Source organism: Bidens hawaiensis, unplaced genomic scaffold (genome assembly GCF_021521415.1).
Source record: "Bidens hawaiensis isolate Kalapana, Puna unplaced genomic scaffold, B.hawaiensis_p1.1 tig00024994_1, whole genome shotgun sequence".
Lineage (NCBI taxonomy): Eukaryota > Viridiplantae > Streptophyta > Magnoliopsida > Asterales > Asteraceae > Bidens > Bidens hawaiensis.
Window position 1 is genome coordinate 61,039 of NW_027493968.1, and position 10,159 is coordinate 71,197.

The 10,159-nt window shown below is 34.8% G+C and overlaps 1 protein-coding gene across 1 annotated transcript; it reads right to left on the bottom strand.

Annotated features, from left to right (window-relative positions):
• Positions 1–2,469: 2,469 nt before the first annotated feature.
• Positions 2,470–6,066, bottom strand: LOC143570489 (protein KINESIN LIGHT CHAIN-RELATED 3-like). The gene is made up of 4 exons (XM_077056129.1): positions 5,850–6,066; positions 4,469–5,372; positions 2,903–3,811; positions 2,470–2,817 (listed from the first exon to the last, which is right to left on the bottom strand). Exons 2-4 carry the CDS (start codon positions 5,356–5,358, stop codon positions 2,595–2,597), a joined length of 2,022 nt encoding a protein of 673 aa, XP_076912244.1. The 5' UTR covers positions 5,359–5,372; positions 5,850–6,066; the 3' UTR covers positions 2,470–2,594.
• Positions 6,067–10,159: the final 4,093 nt, after the last annotated feature.

The window sequence follows — 10,159 nt, forward strand, 5'->3', positions numbered from 1 at the left end:
GGTGGAGGGTTTAAGGGCTATGGGTTTATGAGCTAAAACAAAGTGTATTGTTTTTCTTTTAGGACAGAACTATTAGGTGTGCCATTGCGTTGCGACGAAAGGTAATAGTATATGTTCGGTATGAAGGTGTTTTGCGCGGGGTGATGATTCGTTGAGTAAGATGTTTTATTTATTTGGAAAACTAACTATTAACTACATCATAATTACTAAAACGTCGTTTACTATGTTAAGAATGATGGGGTTACCCCTAGAGGTGTACAAATCGGGATTAGGTTCGGGCATTTTTTCTAAAAAGTAAAAACCATACCTTATGTATCAGGTTCGGGTCAAGTATATAACCGGATATTTTAAAACCGTGTATTTGAATACCCCGTTTTTAGGTATTGAAAAAACATTATTTTCATGTTTTTATTCGAATACCATATCTCAGGGATATTAAAAAACCCAATTTTCGGACTTGTTTCGGTATAAATTGGGTATTTGAAAAACTTGGTTCCAGTTTTTGTGTACTACCGAGTATAAATCGAGTTCGGTGGCACCCACCAAACCGAGACTCGGGCTCAATTACGGCCCAAAAAACCAAATGCGACTTAAACCCGCTCACTATCTAAAGCACAGGGTCCAATAAGAACTTCACTTAGGGAAATGTATGTATCAAGCCTTGATGAGGCTATACCCAAAAGCAATGACTGAAAGCGTGAGTCGGTTGCGTCATTCGACAACTTCACCTTCAAGTCTTCAACGGAAGTAACGCAGGAATGTAGCGGGACCATAACGCACATGTGAATTCCAGTCATGGCCTAAAGGATTTGCCACGGTTGGGGAACAAGTTCAGCACATGCATATGAAGCCAAAGATAATAACATGTCTTCAACACTCATAAAATATTCAAGGTGATAAAAAGGAATCACCCTAGTGAGTCATTAGCAAATAACAAATGTGGTAAGAGGCTAAGAGCACAAACCAACAAAGGGCTAACTACCAAGGAATGTATCATAACATCTTAAAACATAAGGTACGCATGAGAGGTCTCAGAGGCAAAGCTTAACTATAGGGACCAAGGACATGTATGATGCCTTAACCCACATTACAAATTTACACCAAAACAAATGTAACATTATGCATTAAGCATAATCAGTCCCATAATGTTGACTATAAGTTCCGCAAAATAAAACTTTAATGGTCGATTAAAATGAAGCAGTCTTTCTATCTTTAGTATAGAGAAAATGTTTCGTCTCATGACTCATCGTGACCATATTAAAGGTGTAATTGAAATATTATTATTGGGTGTATTTGTTTACTAGTAAATTTAAGAAAGATTTTACAACACGCTAAAGGGCCACCTCAGGTGATGCGGTCTCCAAGGACATAAATCGCCGCCTCAATGCCGCTTCATACGATACATGCTTGTTACTCTCCCCCAAGGCATTTTACCCGATCGCAGGTCATAACACACCGTCATCTTTAAAACCAACAAAATCACCAAACATACATTCAAAAACAAGAATAATATCATCATCACCAAACATCCTTCTCAGTGCATTGATAGTCATACAGTACAAAGTACAACATCGTCAGCATCATGACGCCTGGATATGAAATTATGAACACAAGACTTACCTACCTACCATTCTCATTTTACATCATTTTCAAACCACATAAAAAAGAGCCACAATAAAAAATAATAATAAATATAAATGGGCCAAAAAACATCTGTAAAGACAGGTGCAATAATTGGTTTGTAATCAGAAGATCTGCATACACATGGTAGACAAGACAACTATCATCAACTTGTACCTTACAACCACCACCACCCATCAATGATTGTCTACTACCATTTCAATTCTTCCAAAATATATAAATTGTTTTCCAATAAACCAAAAAAAATTATATTTTTTACATAGCAAGAACAGTTTCACTATAAAGTGAGTTATTCAACAAAAGCCTTTAAACGTATTAGGTTGAAAGGGTTTAGAAGGTCGTGGTTCGAATCCCATAAATATCAAAAGTTAAAAGAAAGACATAGGTTATTCCTACACAATATAGGTTATTTGGACACCAGGCGCGCCTATATGGCTCGTATAGAAGCTATATGGCTCATATAGACTGAAAAAGTTGTCATCACGTCCCCTCCGTACATTAGTTAGTCATGTGAGAGCTTCTATACAAGCCGTATAGAATGTTAACACACCAGGACAGATGATGAATGAATATAACGACTCTAAAATAAATTCGTAGTTTAAAAAAGTGTACATGATAATGATACCTTATATGGGGGTCCCTACAAACACTTAAAAGACACATCTGAGTGAGGTGAGGTAAACTATTAAGGTCTCTGAAAAGCATTCTATAATTGTACTAGACATCAACACTTTCTTCAAAGGGGCATATAATAATGTACAAATTCAACTCCACAAATAAAAAACTTACATAACTTAAAAGTACAACACAATTTCATGAACCCAATAATGACAAAAACAAATATCAAAACTATTTAATCATTTTTTTCTCAAACTTTTCTTCAAAATATATCTATATATATATAATTATCTGTTTATCAACTTGTATAGTACAGCCAACTTGATCACCATACCTTAATCAGTAACAGTAAGAGTAGCACCATTGTTTATTGTTGGCCCGTGGCTCGAGTCAAGAAGGTGTTCCAGTGACCTGTTCTTTCTGGTCCGAACCTTTCCCGCTTCTTTTAACAACTCGGCTAACCGCCTGTTCTCGTCATCCACATCCGGGTGCGCGGTCCCCAGCTTTTCTTCCCTAATCACAACGATTCGTTCCAAGAGCGCGATTGCATCATCCAATCTAGTTAAAAAAAAAACAATATTAAAAACACATGCAATAAAATTGTGTTTTTATCTTTTAACTGTCTTGATTTATTAATGTATACCTGCCAACAGCATCATAAGTGCCAGCAAGATTGCTGTAAACCGCAAGGGTGTCGGGGTGATACGACCCGCATTCGTGTTCCAATACGCTTCTCGCCTCTTCAAAAAGATCGAGAGCTTCGTTAATCGCGTACCGTTGAACACACGTGAGTCCCATCTGGTTCAACGCAATACCAAAAAACATGTTTTTCTTCTCGCCACTCGCACGAAGTTTTAATATCGCGTTTTTAAACGAGTTATAAGATTCCGAGTATTTCCCTAACACATAATATATTACTCCCATTTGAGCTTCAATACCCGCAACGGTGTTTTGCTGACCTGGCACGTCGTTGTATATCTTTAACGCTTTATGTAGAAGCTTTAACGCGTAATCAAGCTCGTTCATCGACTCGTAAATAGCTGAAATATCTGTAAACCCGCACGCGATTTCCTCTTGCGGGATTCCATGATAAGGTTTTTCGTATATTCGAAGCGCGTTTTCGCAGTATGATTTCGAGTCCCGTATTTTGCCAATTTTGTTATGTAAATCAGCCAAACGCACATAAACCGAAGCAACCGCGGGATGATTCTCGCCTTTTGATGATTTTAGAGCCGAGAGCGCCTTTTGATACGCGTGAATCGCCTCATCAAATCTAGATAACGATAAATATGTGTCACCAATGCTTACATCAACCGAACAAACCTCGGCTTCATGCCCGTTAGCCACCAAGGCCATACTGGCTAGCACCAGATGCTCGAGTGCAGCCTCGTGGTCACCTTTCGTTTCACAAATTAGACCCATTAGTTTTCGGTCTGCTGCTTCTTCTAAAGATGTGGGTAACCCATTTTGTTTATGGATTTCAAGAGCTGTTTGACAAAGCTTTTCCGCTTCATCAAATTGCAGAGCTTGAACATGAGCTTCAGCAAGATACCTGCCAGTTAGAAAACGTGTCAATTTGGGTAAACACAAATTAGAAAACGGGTCAATATGGCTCTACTCCACCTAGACAAGGGGTCAAAATGGGTCACTTTATGAAACTCGTTAATTTAAGATATAGCAAGTGAACCCGAGTGCATTTAGGTCAGGGCCCGTTTGACCTGAACCAAATTGATGTTTTTTTCAAGACGGCTCGTTTTGACCGAAACTCATTTTGCTTACAAACAGTTTTGACCTGAACCAAATTGATGTCTTTTAAATTGGCCCGTTTTGACCGGAACTCATTTTATTTCCAAAGCGTTTTAACCCGAACCAAATTGATCTTTTTCAAGACGGGCCGTTTTGACCAAAACTCATTTTGCTTACAAATCGTTTTGACCAGAACCAAAATGATGCCTTTTTAAGACAGCCAGTCTTGACCCGAACCAAAATGATGCCCTTTTAAGACAGCCAATTTTGACCCAAACAAAAATGATGCTATTTAAAACGACCCGGTTTGACCCAAACTAATTTTCCTTATAAACAATTTTGACCCAAACCAATACCATGCTTTTTTAAAACAGCCCGTTTTCCAAACTCGTTTTGATTACAAACAATATGACCCGAACCTGTTTTGACATGTTACCCGACCCGCCCGGTTTACGAGGCTTACCTACAAGTTTCACCGACTCTCGGGTCAGTTTCGCCCAAAATCTTTTTTTGTAAATCCAAACCCGATTTGTAGCACTGTAACGAGTTTTCAAGCTGACCCAACATAGAATAAGTATCACCCAATTGCATATAGCCCGCAAATTTAGCAAGCGCTTGATCTTGACTTTGACTTTGACTTTCTTCTGTTACCAGAATATTAACCGAATTCTCGAGGGTCCGAATGGCGTCACTGTACTGACCTAAGCTACAATATATGGCTGCTGTAACATGCATACACATAACAGCATCCAAACCGAGGCTCCCGTTAGTTGACTTTTCAAACGACTTTGCAGCTCGGAGAGCTAAATCGAGTGCCTTACGTGGGTTATCACCCGAAGATAACAAATCCCGAGCTTGTTTAAGCAAATGTGGACCGAGATCCGGCTTTTTATTGGGTTTTTGATGGGATTTCGTCTTAGAAACTGTTGCAGAGTTGACTTCTGGTTCAATTTCAGAATCTTTCTTCGACTTCTTTGATGAATGAGACTTAGAGCTTTCTTCTTGTTCATCTTGTTGAATAATTTCAACTTCTTTCATTTCACCTCCCACCAAATGTCTCAATTCTGAATCAATTCTCGATTCTTCACCATCCGACCCGTAACTGAGCCGAGACGGCGACTGATCAGAACTCTGCATCTCGCAAACATTATCGTAAAGCTGATCGATAGACGGCTCGACCACGACACTCACATTGTTATTATTATTATTATTATTACTACTATTCCCAGTAGCCACATTATCAGGAGACTTGCTCAAATCCAAATTATTATCTGTTTTCGGCAAATTTCCATTCTCGGGAATCTCGTCAAGCACCTTTTGTTCATTAATCTCATCCAAAACTAACCCAGGCATCTTTTACCAATAAACTATGCACAAAATACCCAAATAGTAAATTGATTTTACACCCTAGGCAAATACCCCCAAAGGGTAGAAAAATTATAGATATGGTAAAAAAATCAAAATGAACAATAATGGCATTAAATTTGATTCTTTGTAATAATGGATAACAGATCATAAAGAAAAGGACCAGTTGTTTTTATAATCTAAGTACACATAAAAGCCTGAAAGGAGGCACTATACCCAGTAAAGTTTTTAACTTTTCAAAAGTTAATTGCAGGTAAGATGCTTCAAACTCATACTGTTGAATAGGATGCATGATACAGATCTTATATAATGTCATAATACACTAAAACCAATCAAGAAACAACAAACCCAGATGAAATAAAGTAAAAAAGCATATAAAGATTGTAACTTTATAAGCAGTTGACTTGTTTTAGCAGGTTATTTGCAAGAAAATGATTAAAAAGCATCAAAATTTATGAAAACTTGGTGGGAAATCATACCTCAGTGAGGATCCATGAAGAAAACTTTGATAAAAATTGAAGCTTTTGTGGTAAAGATTAAAGTGGAGGTAATGAGAGTGACAAAATGGGTATTATGAGGAAATACAAGGGACAAAAATGGAAACTTTGAAAGTCATTGTTGAAGAATAGAAACACAATGAAACCCAGAAGGGTTCATGCCTTTCTGGCAACTGCAGGCTTGCTTTGGTTTGGTTTCCTATTTGTTTGTTTGTTTGTACTTGCTAGATATAGAGGAAATGGGGTGAGTGAAATGACGGATTTGCCCCTGGTGGAGTGGGCTCATGTGTTGGGTAAAATGTTAGAAGAGTATTAGAGACAGGGTCACAGTCAGTCAATTGGTAAGGTAAGATTACTTTGGAATGGTGCAAGCCACTAGGTGGACAGGCCTTGTTCAAGACCAGAAATGGTATCCTAAGCAATCTTTAAGAGACAAATTAGATATTGGTAATTGGTGGTTGGTTTATTCTTTAATCATATGCTTTATACTAGTTTATTATTATTAAGGAATGCTAAAAGGAAGATTCGATTATTGGTATGATTGTTTAATATTATAAAGTTATAACATTGTTATTTCAAATTAGCCACTTCAGTTATAAAGAGGGTTTAGTTTTCCTTTTAGATAGTGCTAGCAATTTATAATGGTAAAAAGGTGTTTTGCAATCCACGAATGGCCTCTTGAACTGTTAAATAGCGGGTAAGTAAACATGGCGTCAACATTTCGGGTTAGCATAGGTGTTTAAAAGTTTGTAAAATGAAGATAGTTAGACAACTTTTTTGTGTGTGTACTACACTTGAATTATCATTTTTTATGATCTTTCAAGTTCATTTAAGGTAACATAAATTTAAGTCTTTGTTTTCCTGTTCAACCTTTTGGTGGGTGAATTCTAGATTTAGAATCATGTGTTTGTTTATAGAACATTGCAAATGAAGACAAAAATCAATCACATTATAATTTTCTTGTTATAATATTGATGAAGTGTGGTCTGATTATATTAGACTCATCTTTTTACTTACTCCATTGTGTATTTTTACCCTTTTGGAATGTGTTTTCTACTTTTACATTAATCTATAATATATATAAACGAAAATATAAAAATCCTAGTGTCGTGATGTGGTCGCTCCCCCTTTTTTTGGAGTCACCAGATTTGCTTGATTTTTAAATGGAGACTTCTCATGCATTTGACCCGAATTCATGGGTATGGGTCTTACCAAACCCAGATATTCCTCAAACGGGTTATAACATCTCATTAAATAAAAAATTATTCTCACCAAATTATTGATGTAAAAATCCTATAAGATAGGATATTCTAAAAATTAATATCATATTTATATTAAAAAATATGTATATATTATTTAAATTAAAAACCAATTTTATAGTAAAAAAATTAAACGGGTCTTGTGTCTCATCAAACCATATTTATATTATTAACTTTCATAAATATTATATATAATTAAAAAAACCAATTTTATAGTAAAAAAAAATAAACGGGTCTTGGGTCTTATCAAAACCATATAGCTTTAAGACCGGGTTATAACATCTCATTTATTTGTGAAACAATTTGTTATCAAATAATAAATATATTATTAACTTTCATACAATAAAAAAATATAAATTCAAAAAATAAATAAATGTTAGAACAAACAATATAAAACAACCCCCGTAATAAAATAGGGATATACTAAAAGTTATTATATGTTTTTCTAAAGATATTATTTATAATTAAGAAAAAAAATTTATAGTAAAAAAAATAAGCGGGTCTTGGATCTCATGAAACCCAGATAACTTTTACATCGGGTTATAACATCTTATTTATTTGTGAAACCTTTTTGTCATCAAACTCTAATTTCATTATTAATTTCCTTACAATAAATAAAGTTAAACTCCAAAAAAGTATATAAATATTATAAACGAATAATGTAAAACAGCCCCCGTAATACGGGGGACAAAAACTAGTTTGTTTTATATAAAAAAATTTATATTCGATCTACTACATACACACTTCTTGTATTATCGATCTACTATATGAGTAGATGGTCATACTAGAATAGGGTGTTAAAATGTTAAAGGCTCTCTTATATTACACACAAAAAGTTATTTACTATTTATAATTCTTGCTAATAATTAAGAATTACATGTTTACCTTTTATGATTGATATAACATCTATAATCAGAAAAAATAATCAAGCATTAAACATAAACATGAACTAAATCTAATATTCGAATCTAAAACAAATAGATTATAGGCTATTAACAGTGATTGAGAAAACGATGTGGTCCTGTAGTGTAATACTATTGAGTAGACAACAGCTTGAATATAGAGTATTGTGGTATTGGCTCGTTGATAGTAGTATCTTGAAAATAAATTGCTTTGAGAAATCACTCAAGTTTTCGGTAATCCATATTATACAACAACGAGAATTGATGCGAAAATTTGTATATTGTGTATGTGTAGTTAGTTATGTTTTTAGCAACGAAGTTGCACCAGATGGAATGCAGATTTTTTATGTTGAATTAGATCTGAATATTGTATTGATTAGTATATAACTTTAATTATTTATTTTTTGTTTTCAGAACTGGGGTTTTTGAAAATAGTTAAATACACGCTTGCATTCTGTCTCTTTGGAACCAAATAGGTAAATCTAATATTTTATAAATGTTAACTAATGATTATAAATCCATCTCATCCTTTTATCACCCATCTAAAATTAGTATAAGGGTGGACGAAGTGCCATCAGGGTGAGCTCGGACCCACCGGGAACACCACCCCGGGTGGCTCCGTGCCAACTAAAAAACTCCCCGATTTGGGTAGCCACGTTGAAGACCCCGAGACATTTAAATGGTATTAACAAAAAATCAAGATTACCAGGGGGTTGAACATAAATTGGTTAATGGCCCAAATTGATTTTTATTTAAATAGCCCAATTGATATTTGAGATGTTTTAAGGCCCAAATTGATTTTTAATATACATAAAAGTCATATTAGTTTATATTAATGAAACTTTTAGTTTTTATTTATATTTTTAAATTTTTTGTTTTTAATTTGAAAAAAGTTTAGTTAATTTAGTTTTATTACTGATTAAAAGATGAATTGGGTGAAAGATGGTTAGAGATAGAATGAGGTGGTATGACGTGGAAAGAAGAGAGCGTGAAAGATGGTTTGGGATGGACACTCCCATTGCCCTAATGGTTATTTCATTAAAAATAATGTTACCTATATGGCTATAGCACCTTAAAAAGGAGATATAGTGAGTTAAAACTTAAAAGCACAAATATGTAAATTTTATCTTCTCTATGTGTCTCACTTATTCTACATACACAAAATATTCCAACATAAGCCCAAGTTACTTAAAATGTCTCGTGTAGTACATACATGGTTATTAAGGTGTAAACGAGCGAGCTAATCGTTTAGCTTTAGCTCGACTCCTTTCTTGGTTCTCTATAAGATAACTCGGACTTGGCTTGTGAGTAAACCATACCATTTATATAACTTGAGGCCAAATAACTTAGCATATCTCGTGGTAGGGCATACATGGTCATTAAGGGTGTAAACCAGTCGAGCTAAAGCACAACTCGTTTGGCTTTCTATATCTAAAACTCGATATTGCCTCGTAATAGTTTTTAAACCTAAAATTCGGAATCAGTCGGTTTGTTTATCATGTATATATATGTAATTGATTTTAATAAATGTATTAGTATTTTTATTCTACTAAGATATGATTATTGTGTATATATATGTAACTGGTTCAGTTAGGTTCACGAGCCTAATCAAGCTCGGACAACGGTGCATTTATTAATGAGCTCCAGTGAAGGCTCGAGTTCGTTTAACTCTTTAAGCTCAACTTGCTTTAAAATTTTACCAAGTCGGTCTCGAGTAGCTTATAAGCAGACAAGCTCTTGTACACTCCTAGGTCATACACGTTAAATTTATTTCTTATTTTAACGACAATATAAACATGAAAAAAGATGTGATATATAGATGTCAATTATAACTTTACATATGAGTTCAAGTATGAAACACGCTTTTACAATCATGTATGAGAATGATATTACTAGACTAGCAATATTTGTTTAGTTGAAATCCCTATTCCCTACTATTCAGCCAATACCAACTGGTTCAAAAAGAAAAAGAACTCGAGGACAAAATATTGTACAATGGGGCAGGAACCATAACGACAACCAAAATTTAAGAATATGAGAGCTGAAAATCATGCTGTATGTCGCCACTCACCAAAAACGAGATAAACGTATCTAATTTTATCCACATTATAAGGTAGTAAAGATGTCATCA